This window comes from Chlamydotis macqueenii, chromosome 12, assembly GCF_036417535.1.
Source record: "Chlamydotis macqueenii isolate bChlMac1 chromosome 12, bChlMac1.mat, whole genome shotgun sequence".
NCBI classification, from domain to species: Eukaryota; Metazoa; Chordata; class Aves; order Otidiformes; family Otididae; genus Chlamydotis; species Chlamydotis macqueenii.
In genome coordinates, this window is record NC_141567.1 from 14,878,384 (window position 1) to 14,901,447 (window position 23,064).

At 51.6% G+C, this 23,064-nt stretch overlaps 2 protein-coding genes across 2 annotated transcripts in view; one reads left to right on the forward strand and one right to left on the reverse strand.

Annotated features, from left to right (window-relative positions):
* Positions 1–3,385, forward strand: part of DUOX2 (dual oxidase 2) — a 23,675-nt gene extending 20,290 nt beyond the window's left edge. The window contains exons 28-34 of the mRNA XM_086757195.1: positions 56–183; positions 385–538; positions 1,069–1,301; positions 1,465–1,623; positions 1,758–1,913; positions 1,998–2,126; positions 2,543–3,385. Of these exons, the coding sequence (XP_086613321.1) occupies positions 56–183; positions 385–538; positions 1,069–1,301; positions 1,465–1,623; positions 1,758–1,913; positions 1,998–2,126; positions 2,543–2,665 (1,082 nt within the window). The 3' untranslated portion in view covers positions 2,666–3,385. The remainder of the gene's footprint in view (positions 1–55; positions 184–384; positions 539–1,068; positions 1,302–1,464; positions 1,624–1,757; positions 1,914–1,997; positions 2,127–2,542) is intronic.
* Positions 3,386–4,070: 685 nt separating this feature from the next.
* SORD (sorbitol dehydrogenase) lies at positions 4,071–22,422 on the reverse strand. Its single transcript, XM_086757196.1, has 9 exons — positions 22,296–22,422; positions 19,311–19,344; positions 18,413–18,577; positions 16,153–16,312; positions 13,608–13,726; positions 13,097–13,162; positions 6,858–7,033; positions 6,336–6,457; positions 4,071–5,368 (listed from the first exon to the last, which is right to left on the reverse strand). Exons 1-9 carry the CDS (start codon positions 22,353–22,355, stop codon positions 5,203–5,205), a joined length of 1,068 nt encoding a protein of 355 aa, XP_086613322.1. The 5' UTR covers positions 22,356–22,422; the 3' UTR covers positions 4,071–5,202.
* Positions 22,423–23,064: the final 642 nt, after the last annotated feature.

Below are 23,064 nucleotides of genomic sequence, written 5' to 3' on the forward strand. Positions count from 1 at the left end.
TCTGTGGGGCTGCCCTGATCCCCTCCCTGGGACCGCTCAACCCCTTTTCTCACAGGCATGACAGGAGTGTTGCTGCTCGTGATCCTGGCTGTGATGTATGTATTCGCCACCCACCACTTCCGACGTGTCAGCTTCCAGGGCTTCTGGATCACCCACCACCTCTATGTGCTGCTCTATATCCTGGTAAAGCATTTGGACTGGGAGGGTGGAGTGGTACCGATGCATCACAAGCCCATGGGTCAGCCTGGTTGACAAGGTGAAATAGCTGGGAAGGTCCCAAGGGAGCTGGTGGCCACAGACCTGGCTGAGCTGCCATGAAATCAGACATGGGACAATGGCTTGCTGTGCTGAGTCCCGTGCTGATGGGGGCTGCTCCCTGCCCAGGTCATCATCCACGGCAGCTACGCTCTGATCCAGCAGCCCCGCTTCCACATCTACTTCATCATCCCAGCTCTCATCTACGGTGCGGACAAGCTGCTCAGCCTGAGCAGAAAGAAGGTGGAGATCAGCGTGGTGAAAGCAGAGCTCCTGCCCTCAGGTACCACATCCTCCTCGGCCATGCATCCAGGGCTACAGTGATGGAAGAAATGCAGCTACCAGCACTGAGACGGCAGCAGTTCTCAACCCAGGTGGTACATAGGTGCCTTTGGCCGCAGGAAATGTCCCGCTGGCTGTCACATGTGCTGGTGGCTCAGGCTGGCACCCCCAAGAGTTACCTGCATCCCATGACACGGGTTGCCTGATGCCTTTGCAGCACCCCTGCATGGCAAGGGTCTCCTGTGCCGCCCTCACACAGGCAGGGAAACTGAGGCACACAGCTTGGGCCATCACACCCTGGGGTCAGTTTTTTATCCAAGAGGAACTGCTTGGCCCCAGGGCTGACACAGCCTCTCCAGCATCCTGAGCCCTGTGCCTGGCTCCACAGCTTGTCCCCAAGTCCCTTCCCACCCACCCTGCACACAGCTCTAATGCTCCATCTTTTCCTGAGCCCACTCATTTCCCCCAACTTTTCCACTCCAGTGCTCAATGGGTGACTTTAACAAAGTCCCCATCCCTGTCCCCCGCCAGGTGTCACCCACCTCCGGTTCCAGCGGCCGCAGGACTTTGACTACAAGTCCGGGCAGTGGGTGCGCATCGCCTGCGTGGCCCTGGGCACCACCGAGTACCACCCCTTCACCCTGACCTCAGCGCCGCACGAGGACACGCTGAGCCTGCATATCCGGGCCGTGGGGCCCTGGACCACCCGCCTGCGGGAGCTCTACTCCCCCAAGAGCCTGGCCCTCATTGGCAAGCTGCCCAAGGTGAGCCCCACACTGCTTCTCTGGAGACAGGGACATCCGAGCCCAAGAACACCTTGGCCATCGGTTGAGCTTAGCCTGAGGCACTTCTCTAGCCTTGGAGGCGGCCAAGCCCTGGGCAAGTGGAGGAGGGAGATGGATCTGCTGATGGCTGGCTCCCTTCCAGCTCTATCTGGACGGGCCCTTTGGGGAGGGCCACCAGGAGTGGAACAAGTTCGAGGTGTCGGTGCTGGTGGGAGGAGGCATTGGGGTGACGCCCTTCGCATCCATCCTCAAGGACCTGGTCTTCAAGTCATCCATCAGCTCCAAGCTGCTGTGTAAGAAGGTAAAAGGAAGCATCTGGAGGACAAGAGCCCTCCTGAGTTGCCTCCTGCTGCTGGTGGCCTCTTTGGGGGCAAAATCCCCCCCAACCTGACTGGGAAGGAGCCCCATGCCAAGCCTCATCCCCGTGTGCCACAGATCTACTTCATCTGGGTGACACGCACGCAGCATCAGTTTGAGTGGCTGGCAGACATCATCCGTGAGGTGGAGGAGGCAGACGGGAATGACCTGGTGTCCGTGCACATCTACATCACACAGCTGGCCGAGAAGTTCGACCTGCGCACCACCATGCTGGTGAGCCTGGCCACTCGCCGGGGAGGATGCCATGCTGTGCTGGGCCATGCTAGGCCATTTGATGTGCAATGATCTCTCTTCCAGTACATTTGTGAGCGGCACTTCCAGAAGGTGCTGAACAAGAGCCTGTTCACGGGGCTGCGCTCCATCACCCATTTCGGGCGCCCTCCCTTCGTACCCTTCTTCAACTCATTGCAGGAGGTGCACCCTGAGGTCAGTGCCTGGCTTGGGTCAGGAGTGGACACCCACTGGGCGGTGTGGAGGACTAGTCCCAGCCTTTCCCCAAGGTCCTGAAGACCTTGGTGGCATCCACACCAAGAGGAGGGCAGAAAGGGCATAAACCCCACTTTCCCTCCGGAGCCTGCATGAGGGTCACCAATGCCCTGCTATGGTGAGACTCCAGCTCCAGCCACTGCCAAAGGCCCCAGGGGATCCCGTCATTCCTCCACAGCCCCAGTGGGTCCAAAGGGAGGTGACAACGCCTCCTCAAAAGCCTCCTCAGGCTGGGACAGACTGCTTGGCTGGTGTCTGTGCCCAAAGCTGCTGGAGGGCAAGGGACCAAGGAGGGCTGGGCTGAGGGGAGAGCTTGTGCTGCTGTGTTTTACCCCTTTGGCTCCTTCCTTTCCCAGGTGCAGAAGATTGGGGTGTTCAGCTGTGGCCCACCCGGGATGACAAAGAGTGTGGAAAAGGCCTGTCGGCAGCTGAACAAGAAGGACCAGACCTACTTTGCGCATCACTATGAGAATTTCTGACCCTACCGCATGACGTTTCACCCTCAGGCTGCCATCTTCATTGGAAACGTGTGTTCAACCCCAGCGCCCGTGTGGTGATGCTTCGGGTGGTCACAGCCCTGGGCTGCCACTCGCCACTAGCTGCAGGAGAAAGCCACCTGTGGCCGAGAGCACGGATGCTGAAACCCACAGAGCTGAGACCAGCACGCGGTGCACCAGCAAAGCGTTGCCATCCCAGCATCTCCCCACACAGCGCTGGTGTGAATCCCTGAGTCCAGGGCATCCTGCTACCATCCACGCACTCCTGCAGCCCTACCCAGGGTCAGGCTGGCGTGTCCCAATCCAGAAAATCCAGTGTTTGAGTCAAGCCCGGCTTTGCCACCTGAAATCCACAAGGAAGAGCCCATGTGCTGCTGGGTTGCACAGGGAACGGCTCTGAACAGCTTTGGGGAACAGCTTGGTGCCTGCACAACCTGAATACCCAGCACGTCACCCCAAGACCTGGGTGGCATGCACTTGGGATGAGGAGCCAGAGAGTTTCCCACTATCCCTCTCCTTGAAGCAGGGTCAGCTTTCCTAACACCCTCATTTGTGCCCGCTCCTTAGCGCTCTGAGCCCTCCCTAGGTTTGCACAGGGCCTTAGCTGTGTTTGCATTGGCTTCTTTCAGCAGCTTCACCATCCTTTGATCAGGGATCATTTGTGCTTGTTTAACTAATGCCTGGCTGTGCATCGCTGGGCTGCTGCTCTCGCAGGCTGTGATTGAGCTTAAATAAAGCTGATTGGGGTTTTAAAACATCTTTTTGCCTCCTGCAGTTGGGTCTCAGTCACCCAGAGACTTGCACTACGTATGGCACAGTGCCGGCCTTGCCCCTGTTACAGAGTATTTACGCCAGCCCACTGGGAAATGGGTTAAACAGGAGTGAGTTTCCCCTGCACTGGTGATGTACACCGGGTGGAGCGGGGGAATACAGATTTGAGCCCAGGCACAGCCCCATAGGCTGTGTCCCTGGCCACCACACACCCTCCAGCAATTCCTGGACTGACTCTGTTAGTGCCACACCTGACTATGGGGCCAGGCTCCCGGGTAGGTGTTACCTGCTCAGACTGTCACATTAACAACCCCGTTTACTCTGAGCAGTACTCTTGACTGCTTCTCCCTCTGGCTACGGGAAGTTCCGCTGGGTTATGTCTTCAACCTGTAAAACACAGCAAGGGCTTCTACCTCTGCCACGATTAACTTCACCACCACTGCAACAACACAAGCTTTGACCTGCAAGCAGTGGGGTCACTTCAGGTTTCATGGTCCTGCCAGCACTGAGCTCGCGGGCAACCCAGTGAGCGAGCAGTGCAACCGCCCAGGGGTCTGCACAGTCCCAGAGACCCCCTTCAGAGCACCCACCCAACACTGTAACGGACACAGAGACATCAGGTAGGTAGCATTTATTGAGGAAAGGTCAGTACCGGCCCAAGAAAGGGACTGATCTCCCAGTATTAAAATTAACATGACTGTAATTAAAGATTAGATTTTGTTATCTGCAACCTGCTACCTCGCTAGTACCTCGTTCATGGCTCATAAACTCAGCAGGAAGGCCTGACACTCCCAAAAAAGTTAAAATTCATTCGCACTGGTAAAACCTTTTGAGGGATGCTGTCCCCTTACTTCTCACCTGCGCTCCCCTCCATGCTAAAAGTGAGCTATGTCCCACAACTGCAGCCCCTCTTGGAGCCACGTAAGGCCAGGGCTCTCTACAGTTCCAGCTGGAGACAGGGCAGTTTACCTGCAAACACACTCCAGCCTGCTTGGCATCTGTCCTCTCTGCCCCACAGGGAGCTACTGGGGTGGGATTACACAGCAGATACGGTCCCAGCTGGCCTCCAAACTACCTTCTCCAACAAAGCCCCAGGCTCTGGGCTTTGGGCCTCCAGTTTGCTATTTGCAAAGAGCATGGAGAGAATGACCTGAATGTGCAGATGTCTTCCATGGAGACGGGCTGGCCAGGCTTTGTTCCACAGGCTGTTACGGTCCCTGAGCGTCCCCAGGGGAAGGTATGGCTGGGAAGTGGAGTATTCACGTACCGCTTTCCTTCATCTGGGGCAAGAGCCGCAGCAAGCACAGCCCCAAGGCAGTGCTGAGGCAGAAAGGTGGAGCGCTGGCATCTGTGTCCTCACTTCACCCACGTGGCTGGTGACACCCTCCCGCTGTGCATCCCCACAGACAAACTCCGCGGCTGGTCGGGCAGCTCTGCCTGATATGTGCAGAGACTCAGGCTCTTCTGCGTGTGGGGTCTGCTGGAGAAGAGCCAACTGTGCGAACCGTTGTCTCTAACGAAACAGCAGCATTTGATTCATTTGTAGTGACCTGTTAACACTCTAATGGTGCATCCCTCAGTGCCATTCACCCTCATTATCATTTGATTTTTTTGCTCTATTACAAAGCAGTGCCTGCAGAAGGTGACTGTGTAACCGTGCAACAGCCAAACATCAGCCACCCATGGCCTCATGCTTCGCATCTCAGGGAGACGGTGTAAAGGGGGAGCGGGCCGGGCACCGTGGCATCTCAGGGGTTGTGGTCAGTGGGGTCACACTTCAACATGACTTTTACCCCCTCGCCCCTCTTGGTGATCTCGAATGCCTCAAGAGCCTTTTCCAGGGGGAAGCGGTGCGTAACCAAGGGCTTGACGTTGATCTGCTTGGATGCGAGCAGAGAAATTGCCACAGGCCACCTGCAAGGGACATGGAGAGCAGTAGATGACAACAGTCACCAGTTTGCAGCCCCAAGGGAAGAGCACAGAGGAGACCGGTTTAATGACAGTAATTTCCTCAGCCCAGACAACCAAGAGGAGTTTTGCCCACAAACAATCTTCCGGAGGTGGAACATCACACATCAGGCACGGGAGATGGGACAAGCCAACTGCCAACTGCTTTGGGCTTTTGAGCACTGAGAAGGCAGGCCCTGCTGTGCACAGACAGCTGGCGGTGCTTCACCCTCCAGAGGCTGAGTAAGCGAAAATCACAGGAAACAACTACACATCGAAAGAAAACCAAAACTACCTGAAAACTGACACCATAACAGTTAGGAAGGTGGATGCCAGGAGGCAGACAGCTTTTCACAAAGCAGTGGTGGGGGCGGGGGTCAGCGCCAGGCCAAGCTGCTGCTTAGACATCTCCCAGCACAAAGGGCTGAAGCAGCTAAAAGCTGTGTGTTCTCCCCTGCCGTGCCATGAGTCAGCACACTTGTGGACAAGCCAGTCTCCTCCAAAACACCCCCAGCACCTGGCCTTCCCTTCCTACAGGGCACGAGCCGAAGGCACAAATGTTAAGGTTTTTGGTTTTGGTTTTTGTTTTTTTTTTTTTTTCATTTTGGCCTGCTTGCTTACAGCAGAGTAAGGATTTGTTGGGTCTTTTCCCTTCTTTGCACCAAATGCTGCAGGAAATAGGACAGTGGGATAATCCAACTGGGCTGCTTTGTTGTGGTCAGGTTTGCTGCATAGGGCTTTTCCAGGAACCAAGGCAAAAAGTGCAAGACGCGTCAGTCACACTGTCTGCACTGCAGTGCTGGTATTTCAATGACATGAGGTTTAACCAGCTGTACGGAAAAACAGCCTTTTCCACAGTCTCTCTCCTTGTGGAAAGCAAGAATTTCTTAAGATAGACTTGGAGAAACATCAGCCCACCCTGCACAAGACTCACGTGTTGCAGTAGCGGAAGATCCCCCGGATATCCACCTCCCGCACGGCAGCATTCAAGATGGGCACAGTGACCATCTCAGGCCCCAGCCCCACCAGCATCAAGGTCCCACCAGAACGAGTGGCCTGGAGAACACACCCACAAATATGTTACATTTTGCAAAAAACAGTCACCAGAGCCTACACAGAAGTCTGTAAAAAAAAATAAAGCCGCACTTTGTAGCTGTAATGGACTGTCCAGGGCATAGCAGAGAAGCCAGGGGAGAGGCAGGATGCTGTCAGGAGCCCGTAGTCTCTTTGGTAACTGCTAAAGCACCTGAGCATCAAACCAGACAATTATCTCCACGCTGTCTGCAAAGATGTCAGCTCTTTAATTGTCCCTCTTAGTTTGTGGTCTAACGAGCACCTTCTCTCCCTCACACCAAGCCCATCCAAATTAAACACTATGGGAGCGAAATAACTGTCATCCCCAGAAGAGGAAAGCCAATGCCATCACTGCTTTACCCTGGGGACAAGTGGTACTCACATAAATGCCAGCCTGGATGCAGGCCTCCACTCCCGTACACTCCACGGTTATCTCGGGCATGCAGCCAAGCAGACTTTCCACTTTGGAGGCCACCTCCTGTGGGGTCTCATCCTTTACCTGAATGGTGAAATCTGCCCCCACCTCCTTGGCTTTTTGCAGGCGAGAGGCAGATAAATCTGGGGAAAGACAAAACAAATCAAGAATTGGAGCATTATACGAAGCAGAAGGAGAGCAAGAACTTGAGCCTGCAATCTGCTTCCTACCCCCATGTGATGTCTCAACAGAGCCACCTTCTTTGGTGACCAGCTGTCAACTATCTCAGGAGAGAAGAGTATTTGTTACATAGTGGGAGAAGATGGAAAGCTCCAGCCCGCTAGTACCTTCTCAAGAATTTATGTAGACCACTCAGACCAAAAGGCTTCCCACTCCGGATGTAAGTAGGCCACCTGATGGAAGCACACTCATCTGGGGTCTCAACATGCATGCACAAGGTAGCACACAACCCGGAGAGGACAGGGTCTACGCTCCCTCTCTCAAATTCATGTAGCCTGCAGCCAGGAGGCAGCGAGGAGACGTGCTCACTTTTTTAGGCAGGCAGAGAAGGGCAAGCAATAGGGACAACTTGAAGACTCAGGAGATGCCAAAGGCTTCTGCTAGTGAAAAAGGACTGTGAAAAAAAACACATTATACACACATTCAGGGACTTATTCTAGGGAGGAGCCTACAATGAGGGAAAAAACCACCACTCGCTTTTGCATTTTCCTTCCCTGGCTCTCAGGATGATTTGCTATTGCTACACCCTCAAGGATATCTCTCAAAGTGCACCAGGCACAGGCAAGGTTGCTCTGACCTTGCACCCCAGTGGCTCAGAAATCACCTGGCTATGGACAGCACAGCACCAAGAAGCCTTTCTGAAAGGAGACTTTTGGCTCAGAGGATCATAAACACGGCCATTTCACTTCTAACGGTACCAGGTAAGAGCCAATCATGAGCTCTCTGAGGGTTTCCTCAATGGACCACCAGCAGATGCTTTCAGCCAAGCACACTGCAGAATGCATTAGTTGGCAACACTAAGTGCGTCCCTGCTGTTACAGACCTCTCCCACCCTTTCACCCTCCTTGTAACAGCACTGGAAGCTGCCGAGCATCTCTGAAGGCAGGTTCCACCACAGATGAATTAGCAGGCAAGCCTGTAAGAAAAAGGGAGTGGAGCTGATAATATGGTGGACCTTGGATACCCTATCAACACAGAGCAACAAAGCTGGTGGTGATAAAACGTCTGTGAGGCTGTATTCCAGTACCTCTGGACAGTGCTATAAATATCTTTTGAATATCCATACAATGGTTTGTACCACGGAACGAGCTGCCTTGGTGGGGCCCTGTTTGTGTCTCCAGTCCCCTGGAAGGAAGTCACCCACCCCCCTCCAGGCACCACTGGTGACCAGGACATCTCTGGAGATGAGGAGGTGGACAGCAGAGTGGCACTCCCCAGGCAGAAACAGCCTCTCTGCCTTGCACTGAAGCAGTGTCTACAGAGGCCTGACACTGGAAAATACGTCCGGATCGAACAAGGATTTAACAGCCAAGATTTCCTAGACTCAAGATTGAGGGGTGGGCAATGTCTCCTGCCAGAGGACCTAGGCTTGAAGACTCAGAAAATCATGCCTTTGCCAGGGACACACTCATCTCCAGCACACATAGCTTACTCCTGACAAAGAAGAAAACACTGCTCTCAACAGGATGCTGTCTTCAGAGAAGTCAAAGATGGGGGTACAAGGGAAATATTAAGGGAAAAGAGGACGATGAGGCCACTGCTCTGACCTAAGCCGCTCTGACTCAGCCCCAGTGCTGGGAGGAAGCCAGGCCAGAGGATCTGCCCTGCCCACCATGCAGCGAATGTGATGTTAGTTACTGCCAGGGCAGGCGATGGGCATGCCCCCACCAGCAGCAGGAGGGCTTGGGATGCCAGGTGCAGGCACACCCACCTAGATGAGCACCCAGGAGATCTGGGAAGGGAGTTCCAAGAAGCGAGAACAAAGAGTAATAAAATGCAAACGAAGGAGGAAAAACCAAGGCTGAAAAGTAAGGGCAGCATCACTCTGGAAGCCTCGACATGGGCTCTCCTTTCTGTGGCTGCAGGAGGCATGAGGCAAATCTGTCCCTCCCAAGCTCCGACTGTTGGGCCTTGGGCCACAGGTACGGTCATGCTTGACCCTCTGATAGCAGAGCTGTGCTCAAGAGACCTCCCAAACGGCAAGAGCCACTATTTTTGAGGCACCTGAAGAGCTAAGAAGTACTTCTGCCTGGCATGGCTAGTGTCTTCCAAATCTCAATGTACAGCAAGGAGACCACGGGGGCTCAACAGCCCTCCCAGCAATGGCCCAAACTCGCCACAAAGTGCCCTGCTCAAAACATGAGTGCGCAGCAGATCCAGCTGGACTCACCTGTTTGTTGTGTCTGCCCACTCACTGATCTATTTGATCTGTCTCTTTGGTAGAAATACATCCAGAGGCAGCATCCTGGAGCAACAGGAGAAACAGGCTGTCCTGTCAGCCAATGCATTTCAAAGTGGCCACTAAAGTCTCCCTTGGGCAGCAAAACCCCACACCTCTCCTATAGCTGCCCTCTGGTTTGCTGACCTGCTCGGGAAGGAAGTCCTCACTTTGCGGAGGGATACAGGATGCAGCAGCAATACTGTCAGACATGTCAGGGCTGCGACAACATCTTGGTACATGTGGCCTAAGTGAACCACCACTAAGCATGTACTAAAGTCGACAGATCTGTAAGTTATCAAATGAGAAGGCTGTCATATTGTTTAGAGCTTCAGACACTTGTGAGTCTTGAGCAGGACCAAGTTGTTCAGATTTTAAACCTTACTGAGGCTGAACCCCACACAGCTCTTGGGAAACTGGTCAACTAATACAACTAAGGAGTTGCATCTTGCCTCTAGTCAGAAATTTGTTTTCACTTCCCGGCTGTTGGAGGTAATTAAAGTTTTGGCTGCCAGACTAAGAGTAACCTGTTCTTGTATTTCTACTCCCACGGAAGTTATCAAATTATATTTAAGCTTCTCATGAATGTTTATGAGCTAACTTAACAGGCAAGTAAGTATTCTTGAAGTTCTCACACCTCCTGTGTTGATCTTCTTTCACAAAGGAGTTGAACTCTGTCCAGTTATTCATCTTCCCTGACCTTGACTTCCAGGGTTTCTGAAGGCACCAACACCCAGGACTTCACATTTAGATAGCAGAGGTGGAATAGTTTCTCTTAAGTAGGAATTACTAAGTGTCCCTTTAGTGACAGACAGAGTAAGGCAAGGCAGCCCAACACTCCCACATGAACACCCAAACTGTCACTTCACTTGCTGGGGAATAAGGCTGCTGTTTTATATGCCTCTAAGCAGAAAAGCAGTTTTTCAGAGCAACAGCAATGTCCACAGCAAGGCAGAAGGACAGAAGGTTGCCCATAAATCCCGATCACATTCACTCAGCAGCAGAAGGGAGAAAGCCACAGACCTTAGGGAAAGTAGATGAGGATGCATGAAACAAACCGATCTTCTGCACGCAACTGCAGTTCTTTAAACACATCAAACAGCCCTCCACAAAAGGGAGAACACTGGTCTGCCAGGAATAAAGCAGTTCAGGGAGAAGAGCAAAGGTTACCAGAAGCACCAATACGTTTTAGCAGGCAAGCTATTTGGGAGGAAAGGCAAGTTTTGGCTCACACAACAGTGTGCACTCAACTCTAACTACAGTGCCTGCTCCTCTGTGGGAGTCCCAGAGAAGGGACTCAACCCTGTGGCAGAGACTTTCCAAAATTTGTTCACTCCAGATGTGCCAAAGATACTCACTACAGAAGCTGTAGGAGGCGAGTTCTCCCCAGGTCAGGCAAAAGCTCTTCTAGGTATTTCTGTATGTGTGTGCAGCTTGTCAAAACAAACACAAACATTTAAAGCCTTAAGTGCTGTGCAGACAAAGCTCTTCACAGACAAACACATCATAAAAACTCCAGGCAATGAATTCAAAACATCCGGTAGCAAAGTACAAGAGGGCCTTTTTGGGCTGATAGTCACCTCACAGGCGCTGTTGGTACCTAAAGCCAACACAAAAAATAGTTCCTTGAGGAGAGCAGCAAAACCCCCAGTGGTAACAAGCCAAACTAAACCCATTCCCCAGTTCATGTCAGGTACAAATATTTGAGTAGGGACAGCATCTCCATGAGTGTCTCTGAGCATCTCAGCCAAACACCTCTCAGGTGGAAGATGTCTACCAGTCAGGATCGTTACCTAGGCCAAGGTGTAAAGATAAGAAGGGGTTAAATTCCATGTAGCTGAGCTTGCTGATCCTACAAACCAGGCACCAAGAACTTCCTATGGCCATCTGAAGCCCTATGGCACATGCTATACAGACCTGCTTGCCAAAGGTCCCCAGGAGTATCCTTCAGGCAGCTCCCAGGGTCACACGGAAGAATACACTCAGGCAGGACCTGGGATGAGGTGGCAGGCTGAACCAGCTGCCTCAGCCTCACCAGCCCCTGCCAGATCACCAAGCCCTTCCCCACCCAAGGATCGGGTCACCCACCAGCCCCTGCACCAGCTGAGCTTGGCAACAAGGTTCCTCAGACATGATTCATGAGGCAGAGTTGCTTTTCCTGCTATAGCAACCAGCATCCTCAAATGACACCACTCTGCAAAATCTAAGGCCTGGACTGATCACGTCCACCAAGCACACACCTGCAGGGTGGGGTCAGCAGAGTAAAAAGTGCCCTGGACTTGGCAGCAAGAAGATTTAGGGAGGAGAAGGCAATAATCTACCTTAGGTTTTGACATGAGCTAGTACTGAAGAATGTTTCCGGAAAAGCAAGAGGGTGGGACCTTAATTTTCTCTCTCAACCCAAAGACAGAAACACAGTAACAGAGAGGTCAAAAATACATATAGCCCAAAGCGTGGGAGGTGGAGTAACAGCCTTCTGAAAGGTGCATGGTGGGTCTTCGGCCACAAAATGCTGCAGCAATGTGTGCTGGTTGTCTAGCTGTACCTGTAACCAACCGCTCCTCCCATCCACCACTGCTCAGAGGGACGAAAGAGCAGTGGAAACACCACTTACATGCCCTGTCAAAACCCCAGGTGGAAATTTCAACCAGGCAACCTCCTGAGGTTACTCCAGCTCTCAGTTCTTCTGGGCAAGCTATACAGAGAAGAGCCTGACCTTTGAGGAGACGCAAGAAGCTGGGCTGCGTTAGCAGGGCAAAGAGAAGGGGGGATCGAACAGCAGTCTGGAACAATCAGCACGGCAGCCGCAAAGACGACACAGACTCATTTCAGCTGTTGCAGACAATGTAGCAGGAAACACCCACAAGTGCCAGTTTGTGAGTGGACCCCAGAAAAAGCTTCTTCATTAGGAGGTGGTGCAATCCTGGAGCAGGTACCCAGAAAGGCGTGATGTCCATCCTCAGCAGTTTTTCAGGCGCAGCTACTCAAAAACATGGCTGCAAGCAGCAGTGGACTAGAAACCTCCAGGACACAGTTATGCAAGGAAGGATCATTTCTGAAATGCAGGGACCCTGAAAAGGTCATTTCAGTTGCTGCAGATAATCAGAGGAAACGGAACCCCCCAGCAGGACTGCAGAAATAATGGCAGCAAAAGAGAACTAGAGAGGGACAATGTGGCCAAACACAGAAAGGACTGTGAAAACATGTGTCCAGGTCATCACCTAGCACTACAAGAGGAAGAAAAAAAAACCTACTCAGAGCAAACCTCCAAGAATAGCTCCAAACAGAGTATAAAATATGCTGTGTTGCCTGGTCTGCATGCCTAGGCAAAGACTAGAAGCAGATATAATCAAGGTCTATAAGCACTACAGGGAAGATGAAACCTGATCCTCAAGGCTTGGTCTGGGAGCCAAAGGGAATATACAAAGCTGAGGTCAGAAGAGCTCAAAATGGAAAAAAAAGAAAGTCTGTGCTGGAAAGCAGAAGTTATTACCCTAGTCCGCTAACCCAGCGGAGAAGCACCAGCTGCAACCTGCACTTTCCTGCAGATCCCAATTAGTGCAGAGATCAAAGTCTTGTCCTGAGAACGAGGTGTTTAATAGGATTCCCTGCAGACAGGCAAGCTACTACTCCATTCGTGAACAGAATTTCCATCGTGCTCCCCCAGCAGTTACCGTGAAAGAATAACGTAGAACTAGTCAAAGTGTTGCGGGAAACAGGCACACTTTTAAGGGTTAAAAGGACTTACCTGTAATTACCACAGCTGCTGCACCCATCATCTTAGCAACAAGTACGTTAACAAGGCCAATTGGTCCTGGGTACAAAGGGGAGAAAGAGAACATATATGACTGCCAGGCTCTGAATGTGCCCAGAGCTCAGCATGTTCCTAGGCTAAAGTAGGCTTCAACTCTGTTTCCAGATGGGCAGCTCTGGGATGACAGGATCATTGTGATCCCAGCGCAGTGAGATCAGCTGCTGAGAGAGCAGCTATTGCTACACAAGAGACTCCCCAAGGAAAACACCAGCCGCTCCTCTACTCCCTCAAGCTGGTAGGCTCAGCACGCCCACACACGGTACTTTGGGCTGCTCAAAATGCAGCACTGTAGCGCAGCACGGGCAAGGACAGCCTCAAGGCCCCCCTTGGCATCCCTGTAACTCTGGCACGGCCCACGCTTACAGCAGAGCCTAGAAGCACAGCTTGCACCCTGTCCAGCCCCCTCCATGGCAGAGAACGCAAGGACTGAATATGTTCACCATACCAGAGCCGGACACAAAGACTTTGCTTCCCAGAGTGACTCCTGCCCTTTTGCAGGCGTGGATTCCCACCGAAAGTGGCTCGATAAGGGCTCCTTCTTCAAAGGTGACATTATCTGGAAGCCTGCAAAAACCAGGCACAAGCAACAGTCACCAAACAGGTTTATGAGGCTGCTGAGGAAAGCCATGACACCCGAAAAGCAAACATGGGTCTAAATCACAGTAGCAAACACACTTTCACCCTTGGTCTGAGAAATGCAGGGCTGCAAGGCATTTCAAGAGGTTTTGTTGCCTCCTTCCCTCCTCTGAAGAAGCATCAACTACACCTAAACCGTTTACCAGTGAGGTTTGCCTAAGCAACAAACACAGGGATCCACAAACTTCCCCACACCATCTCTCCAGTACTTGGTGAGTCAACCCTAAAACTCTTTGCCGCTCATTCCCTTTGGGATAAACCCCACAGTTGCATATATACCACCTCGAAGGCTGCCCTATGGCTGGGACCCATCAGCTCCCAGACCCCTCATCTGGGCTGAGTCATTCAATTCCATGCTTTCAGAAAACAGCTTGCTGCCAGTGGTGACACCACATAAAGCAAAGGCAGCCAGATGCAGGTCTCCCCATCACACCCTGAATGTCCTCCCCTGACGCACCAAGTGCTTCAACCAGTGGACTGGTCCTAGCACGCACCCTCCCAGAAGTCAGGGACAACGAGCACAGTGGGTATTGAACACCTTTTGGACAGGAACAGCACCGTAGTGCAGCTAGCTTAAGTGACAGAAAAAGCAGAGGAGGGCAAAACCCTTCTGAACTGCTGAGAGAAATAAATCCAGCCCCACAATGCAGCCCTCCTGAAAGCCACCAGCATGGGCTCTCGCACAGCGGGTGCTGGGAGCCAAGTATGCGAGACAAGTCTTTCTGATAGCCCTGGGAAGCATGAGGTCAGATCTCCGCCAGGCCAACACTGAGAAAATGCAATAGAAACGACAGTTGTGGAAAGGCAGCTGCAAGATGTCTGTATGTCCCTTATCTCCAGGAGGCACTGAAGGGCTGACGCTAAAAGTTCGGTCGCCTGAGAGTTTGGCGTTATATTTGCTCCTATTGGGTCTGGGTGCTGCCTTGCCAACAGGGAGGGCAGCTTTGCAGCATGATCCCATCTCCATCAAATTACTTGGAGTACCCAACACAGAGTCTGTTTGCCTGCCCAAATATGCAAGAACCCACTGAGCTCAGCCATCATCTTCTCTTAGCAAATCTGTGCTGGCAGAGTGACTTCATGGCAGGGAAACTGCTCTGCATGAGACAGCCACGGCATTGCTGGTTTCAAGCCGGAAACACCAGATCCAGGCTTTGCATTTCACAGCTTAAGAAAAAACAAATTTAGCTGAAGTAATATTTACTCAAATTAGAGAAAAAAGCAGAATCTCTCCCTGCAAGAAGACAGCTACAAACCAGTTGCTTCCTCCCAAGCAAAAACTTGTGATGTTGTCAGAAAATGTTATTTTAACAACACAGGGGAAATCAGCGACAGCGGGTCTGCACAGTGAGCAGTCAGTCCCATCCAGACCAGCATCTCGTCCTGACAGCAGCTGCTTGGGATTCGCTTTAAACGGAGCTTCCTTCCTGAGGAGTCTCATGAGAAGAGCATTCAAGTGTCTCCTCCAGACTGATCTGATCCCGAACGCTTCCTCTGCAGACACCAAAGATAAATCCTGAGGACATTCCTGCTTACCAGGAAGTACCAGCTCCACATAGACTGAGAAAGGACAAGCTCCACAGGTAGACCGCTCTCAGGGAGCCGCTACCTTAGACTATTTTTAACTTCTTGTGTAAATGCATTTATGTGGGTATAACATTGCAGGGGTTTATTTGGGTTTCTAGCCTATTTGCCAGAATACTGAAGCACAGACTTGCTTTTAAGCAAATGTGTCAGTCCTGCCACAATTAAGAAGTTTCTGAGTGAGAAGAAATACTCAAGTTTGCTGAACTGGATACGAAAACAGATGTGTAATGCTGGCAGCTTAGTGGGGCCATATAAAAAAGCAGCTTAGCAGGCATACTGCTTTGTGTTCCTGTTCTGCCCTAAGCAGGATGACTTTGTTTCAATGACAGAGCAAGGTGTCAGCAGTCGATGTGGTGCTTCCTGAAAAGCAGCAGTAAAGCTAGCTCAGCTCAAAGAATCAGACAAAGACCTTCAGGCACCATCCTAAGAAGGCAAGGATATAAAAGAGACAGCAGAAAAGAAACCAAGAGCAGGGAGAAAACGGGAAAAGGAAAATAATTAAAGGGTAAAGCAGCAGTGACATCTCAGGAAGTGTACAAGAAACATTTGGCACCAGAGGGGATAAAATACACCTGCCTGACAAACCCTTTGCAAAGTGGCTGCCATCCAAGCCCTATGCATGTTATTTACGGATCAGAAAGCAATAAAACCTGTTGTGTTCAAGTAAAGAGTGCTCACTGCAATACTCAAAAGGGCCAAGAGGCAATTGCTTCAGCTAATCCCCCCCAGGGAGTATATATTTCTCTGCAGAGGGAGCACCGACTCACTTGTAGCAGTAGCTGGCACTGTGTTTGTAGTAGCGGCACAAGTTCCCATCATCAGGAGGCGTGGCGCAGAAGAAGATGGTTGGAGACAGGTTATAGCGGCCACTTTTGCAGAATTCATCCACTTCTCTTGGGACGCCGGGCTCGATGGCCACGCGATCACCTGCCAGGGTGAAAGCAGACTGTTACTCAGGAAGAAGGTGGGCATGCAGGTATGAGTAGCACCAAACAACCACAGAGGACAGCATGAAACCCTGGCACAAGAGAGGCATGAGGGACATCTGCTAACTGAGAAGGATCACACTGCACACACCAGGCAAGCTCCTAACGCTTCCTTCCTGGCAGCCTCATCACCAAGATCCTCAGAGCCAGTGTTTCAGAGGCACAGACGCAGAGCAGATGGAACCTCAGTCACATCCAAACTTCCCTCCAGCTGCCTTGCACTCAGCCTCAGCAGATGAAAAGGCAAGCCTCACCTCAGGCAATTGCAAGGTGAACAGATTTTTTTTTTCAGAATCTGTAGTAACTGGAAGAGGAAATAATCAGGGCAAAGCAGGTGAGCTCTGCTGGCCACTGCGCTGCCAGATGAAAAGTGCTGTTCCTTGGGAAGGGAGCTCACAGTGCACAAGCACAGCCAGGAGCGGGGCAGGACTTGTCAGGGAACAGAGACATCTTGATGCTATGATGGAGTAGCCCAGACTGCTGGAAGGACACATGCTGCAGGACAAAAAGTAATTATTTACTTGCCATCACGAGGCAGGATGAACTAAAGAAAACAACTGTGTGATCACAGTACAACTTGCAAGTGCACAAGGGACACAAGATAGCCCTTTTTACTGGGCAGAGGAAACCAATCAAAGCCAAATCTCTCACGAAGATCTCCACCAACAGGCTTTCAGTCAGACAGTGACAAGCACGAGCACGGATGGAAATAAAGAGCTGTCTAGCCCACAACACCACCTGCGATACAGCCCACAGGGGATGTCTGCGGGTGAGAGGAGCAGGAGAAGCACATGCTGAATGTTCTCCCAGCCTCTCACTATGTTCAGCTGTGGGGCCTCATAAGCTGCATGTGGTTTCTTTGTATTTAGTAACCCTCGAAAATTTCTCGTCCACCTTCCACAATGTAAACCTTTAGCATCCACATCATCCTCTGCCAAGGAGGCCTGCGGATAAGCTACATCTTAGGTGAATGCTGCACCTGGCTCGCACTGTCCCTCGCTCTTGTATTGGAGGAACCAGAGAACCAGGCAACCTCTATGTGCCCTCTCCCTGCACTCCATGAGTCTTCAAACCTGTGTCACATGTCCTTGAGCTGTCTCTCCAGCTTCTAGCTCAAGTTCCTAGCTCAGTCATAGAGACACTGCTACATGTCTTGTCATCTCCTTGTCCTCCTCTGAAACTTCTTCACTTCTTTTATATCTCCTTGGAAAGGAGGAGAACAGAACTGCAAGCAGAGCTCCAGATGTGCAATGATGTCCTCTGACTCTCTGTCCCTTTCCCAACACTGATACACATATTTCAGCATTACTGAGTCAACATTCCCATGAACTGTGTCAGAGCCAAAGGCCTCACTCCACAGCAGTAATGGTCAACCCATCATTTTAGATATGAAGCTTGTTTTGTTTATTCTGCCGTGGAAACCACTTTATGTTTATCTGCATTGAATTTCATCTACATCTCATCGTCCAGGCACCCTTGTCTCTCTGTAGCTCTTGCTAGCTCTCCCAAGTCCTCTCACCCTGCCTAAGTCGCTATCACCAGCAAACTTTGCAAAATTCACTGCTCAGCCCATTTGCTAAGGCATTCATGAGCATAGCAAACCGTACAGGTCACACCATGGGGCCTGGTGCAGTTGCTGCAGTGACCTCTCTCCATTGCAGGAGGCCATTTGCTCCCTCAAGAACACACACAGTGAAGAAACATGAACAGCAGGTTGTTGGCAAGAGTGATGTACATGGTTTCTGAAGCTTTGTCTAGCTTCTTCAAAAGACGCCTTGTACCTCCATACACTTTGCTCTGAATTAAAATAAAGTCAGACAAATTCAAGATATCTCAGGATAAAGCCTACCTAAAAAATACCATGAACTGCAGTGGCCAAGCTGGGTGATTAATAGCAGCACAGTGACACTCTTTGAAGAAGGTCACACTGTGCAATTCACAGCTCAGAACATCAGATAAATATACCTAACAAAAAAGTACTGCCTGTTATCAACACATTCTCAGGAACTGATTAGCAGGAAAACAGTTTTGATTCCAATACCTGGTTTCAGATGAGTCACTCCTGATCCCACTTTGACGACAGTCCCGGAAGATTCGTGCCCTAACACCATGGGGGCCTTCACGACAAAATCCCCGATTCGACCATGCTGCCAGTAGTGGACGTCAGACCCGCAGATCCCAACAGAATGCATCCGCAGGAGAACCTCTGCCAGAAAAGGAAGAAAGGTTCCTTGTAGAAAAACTTACCTTCTCAGGCACTGGGAGAGTGACACGTGTGCTGTCCCTGTGCCCCACAATAAAGGCCAAGCCAGCATTGGAACACCTGAATTTACTGGCATTAAATAAATGTACCAGAACCGCACATGCACACATTAGGATGGTTGGCATATTCATGAGACACCTGCTGAAACACAGAACTATACAAGGATTCACAAATCAGGAAAGCTTAAAATATGGTAAGACTCCTGCCAACAAAAGTCAATACAGTCTAAGAGGGGGTGTGACTATCACTGGAGCAAGAATAAAAGAGCAAGACCATTTAATCTTTCCTTCTCCCTAAGCTACGATTTCAGCCCTGGAGAGTTAGTTAATCAAATTCCTACCAGCCCATATGCCTAGCCTATTAATATTTAGTCCTGCAATAAGATCATCTTACATGTCCCAAGAGCTGTTTAACGTGAAATATATGAACTGATGAAACAGGAAGCAGAAAAAGCCAGATAAAGGGGTGTATCTGACACTGCTCCAGCTCTTCTTTTGAAGTGGAAACACAGCATTATCTGTTTCAGTTACACATTCTTTTTTGGATTATTTTACACTTTCTCAGAAATACTTTATCTCTTTATAATATCAAGGAGTGACAAGTGAGAACAAGAAAAGAAAGACATTAGTAAAGAACGCAGACAGGAGAAGTCATCTCTAGTCATCTCTAGACTTACCATTGGGACCTGGTTCTGGGATCGGACGGTTCTCCTACGGACAAAAAGAAAACCAAAAAACAGCATTCAATTGCTTGTGCGTAGCCATGGGAATATCTCATGGAAAGTCAGTCAAGGGTAGCTCAGCTTAATCTGTAAGCAGATCAGGTTTTTGATTCTGTCTGCTCAATAAGACACTGCTGTGCAACGCGGAGGGATATAAACGCACAGTCCACATTTCCTCCCTAAGCTCACCTCATTTTGCTTGCATAGTGGAGTAATGCGGGCATCTGTTACGAGTGAGCACACAGCCAGCTTGTAAATCCACTCTCCCAATTATTTTGCAGTAATTTCCCCTTCCCTGCCCAGACAAGAGCCACATACTAAACTTTCCTGCCCCAGAAAAGCCTCAGGTTTCAGCTGAATCCTTCATTCCAGTGGCTGACAAAAAAAAATTCACCTTCTATAACCAGGAAGATTCTGAACCACCTATTTCTATAAAGTGCTAATACTGCAGTGTTTATATTGCTTATTATAAACAACAGGAAATATTTTTACCACTTAATAATAACTTCATGTATAAATCAATTGTAAACATTACTGTAAACCACATGTGAAGTCACATTTTCTTGGAACTGGCATGACACCTCTTTATGGGATGAACAATACAACCAGAATTATAAAAGTAGTCACTTGGCCCCAAGTCTGCAGGCCTTTGCCTTCACTGAACTGCCTCAGCTGCCTCAAAAGATAAAGGAATAATTTTGTTGGATTATACAATATCGGGACAGTAGGATACCCAACCAGCACCCCCCTCTAGGACGATCTCTGCAAGAAAGATCCCACCATAGTAGTTAGTGCCAACAAGGAACTCTCCAGAATCCATCTGGTGCTCAAGCGTTCATGCATCTTAGACCCCTTTACCTACAACCCAAAACTGGGCACAAGATCTTTGAGCAGACCTCCTACACACACAGTTCCTCTTCAAAGATTTGGTACACATACATTACTGAGCCCATGGTCAGTTATTTCTCCTTGCAAAAGCATCTCCAGTATCTAGTTAGCAAGAAAATTGATCCCTGGATTTCAAAGATGAACAATTGCTTTATAGCAGTCCTCCACATGTTAGTGGCACCAGTTAAAAGCTGCTACACAACAAGGAACGTGAGATTTCCTGCTGCCCTACTGCTGAGAAAGTGGGGTATCCCCTCCTGCCTTTAAGGAGCACTGTTTTGACATTTAGCTAATTTCAGGACGTGTGTTCTGCTCACTGGCCATCGATCACTGAGAAGCCCAGACACAGCAACTGGTTAACTGAGGATGGGAAGGAAATGCAGCAAATGTTTTCTGTGAAAGGAGACATATAAAGAGAGGACATGGTACATACATAAAAACCAATACATCCTCAAGTGGCAGAAAATGTGAGCCTGTGTCAACCCTCTAAATCCAACAGGAGAGTCAACAAAAATGAAGCCAACACATTTTCACATAACGCAGGTCAGCTATTGAAGTCACGGTGACTCTCCCCACAGGCAGCACGTCCATAAGAATCAAGAAGGTGTGGGAATTACGGGAAAGATGATCTCACCTAGCTTTATAATAAGGTATCAATAACACAGATAACAAGTTCAGAGTTCACTGACTAGACTCCTTATGTGATCAGTGGGGCAATGTAATGAGTGCCAGTTACATCGTGGCAAAGAAATTTTAGAGGAGCCTGGGAGGATCACACCCAGGAGAGCACTGATGACCACCTCCAATATCTACATCAGTATGAACATGCCAAGGAAAACTCGTGCACCTGGGTGTAAGCCAGTTTAGAGACTAGCAACATAGATGGGATGGAGCCAGCATCCACCCTCATAAGTCTCAGACATCTTTCTAAATCACATGGTTTTGGAAACTCGTTCTTGAACCAGAGGGACCACTTCAATCCTCACCCACTGTGGCAATGGTATTTTATTCTAGAAGTCAGGCTGCACATGCCTCTAGTGCAACTGCAGCTGTATCAAAGGCAGCTGGGAGCCACACAGGAATTACGCAGACCAACACCGCTTAGGCTTTGGCACGTGCCACTTGAGCTGTGCAGGAATGGTAAAAAATCAACTGTTTCCCTGATAATCATCGCCCAAAAGGAGCTGCTGCAGGTATTCAAAGTCTGTGTGTTCCTAAACCCTCCTGCCAGAACTGTTTGTACAGAAAACGGCCTGTCAATGTTTGCCCATGTAAATATTCTCTCCCCAAACTGGCAAACACAAATCTCCAGCAGCACCGCAACGATTCAGCACCCTGGGACATCCAAGCGTCCGCAGCCAGAGAAGCAGAACCCGTTTGAAGCACCGACGGAAAACAGATCAAGGCCCCGCTCTGCTCGAGGGTACCCGCACAGGCGTGACCCATGGGGCTGCTCCCTTTGAACCCTCCTTCCTGCTGCTCACTTCGGCTCTCAGCAGCCTGACCAAGCATCGCCTCACCCTCCATCTCTGCTTTCTGTGAACGCTTTTTTCACGGATCTGTCTACTGAACAGCACCCGCTCCCCGTCCCCTCCTGCCCCCCGTCCCCCCGTGCGACCAAACGAGGGGCTCAGGCGGCCCTTAGCCATGGGGCAGCCCCACACTTTGGGCTTTTTTCCCCCGATGACGGGGGAAGCTCGCTGCCCTTCCCCACTCTCAGCCTGGGGCCAGTTCAGCTCACCGACCCGGCACCAGTCGGGGGTTCGGGGGGAAAGGACGCGGCCCCCTCCCCACCCCGCGGTGCCAGGGGCTCAGCCCCCCGGCCCCGTGGGACCTGCCTGCCGCCGCTGCAGGGCGGCTCAGACCGGCCCGGCTCGGCTCCCCCACACCCCGCCCGGGCCCGGCTGCGGGGCCGCCCCCGCCGCCATCCGGCCCGGCCGCCCCGGGCCCGCAGCGCCGCCGAGCGCCGCCGTGCTCCCGGCCAGCCCTGCCCGGGCCCTGCCGAGCCAAGCCGCGGCGGTCCCGGGGCAGCCCGCTCCCCCCGGCCCGTACCAGGCGCAGGTCCCCGGCTCGGTGCACCACCACGGCCAGGTTCTGCCCCGGCGCTGCCATAGCTCGGCTCGGAGCGGCGCGGCTGAGCAAGGCGCGGCGCCCGGGTCCAAGGGCCGGCGGCGCGGCCTCCCGCCGTGGGGCCGCCCCTCTGCCCCCGGCGGCTCTCCGCGCCAGGCCCGGCGCCGCCCCCGCGGAACGGAGCGGGCAGGCCCGGCCACAGGTCCGGGCCCCGGCCCCAGGCGGAGGCCCCACGCCCCACACCCCGGCCCCGGCCTGGCTGGGCCTCCCCCAGCGGGCGCCCGGGCCCCCTCCTCAGCCTTGCAGACTCCCCTCGGTCGGCAGCTCCTGGGGAGCAGCTTCAGCTGGGGGCCCGCTGGCCGCCCTCCCTGCACCCCCGCCCCGGCTGGAGGCAGCGCGGGCAGAGGTGCAGCGGTCCCGGTGTTTCAGAGCGGAACCGGGTGCCAGCGGGCCCTGTCCCCTCTCACGTCGTGCCCGCCCAGGTGCCTGCTGCTCCTGTGGTAATTGGAGTGGCTTGGTTCATCCCACACCACTGGCGCGAAGCTGGCGTCAACGCGGCGCTGCGCGCTTTGGCTAAAATTCAGGAAAACGCTGGCCCGTGTGCTTGCAAGCATCATTGGACTGTGGATATCTCAGCTGGGAGAACGGCTTATTGGGAAAAAACTTGAGATTATGGGGATTCTGGGTTTCAGGGGTAAGGTGTTCTCTGCCTACGGTCCTTGGCTGATGGAGTTGGCAAAGATCTCAAGAA

Coding starts and splice junctions, on each gene's coding strand:
- SORD (XM_086757196.1), bottom strand. CDS start 22,355: ATGGCAGCGCCGGGGCAGAACCTGGCCGTGGTGGTGCACCGAGCCGGG. Junction 18,578..19,310: donor CCCAGAACCAGGTCCCAATG/GTAAGTCTAGAG, acceptor CTTTTCTGGCAG/AGGTTCTCCTGCGGATGCAT. Junction 7,034..13,096: donor AGCAGCTGTGGTAATTACAG/GTAAGTCCTTTT, acceptor GTCTTTCCCCAG/ATTTATCTGCCTCTCGCCTG.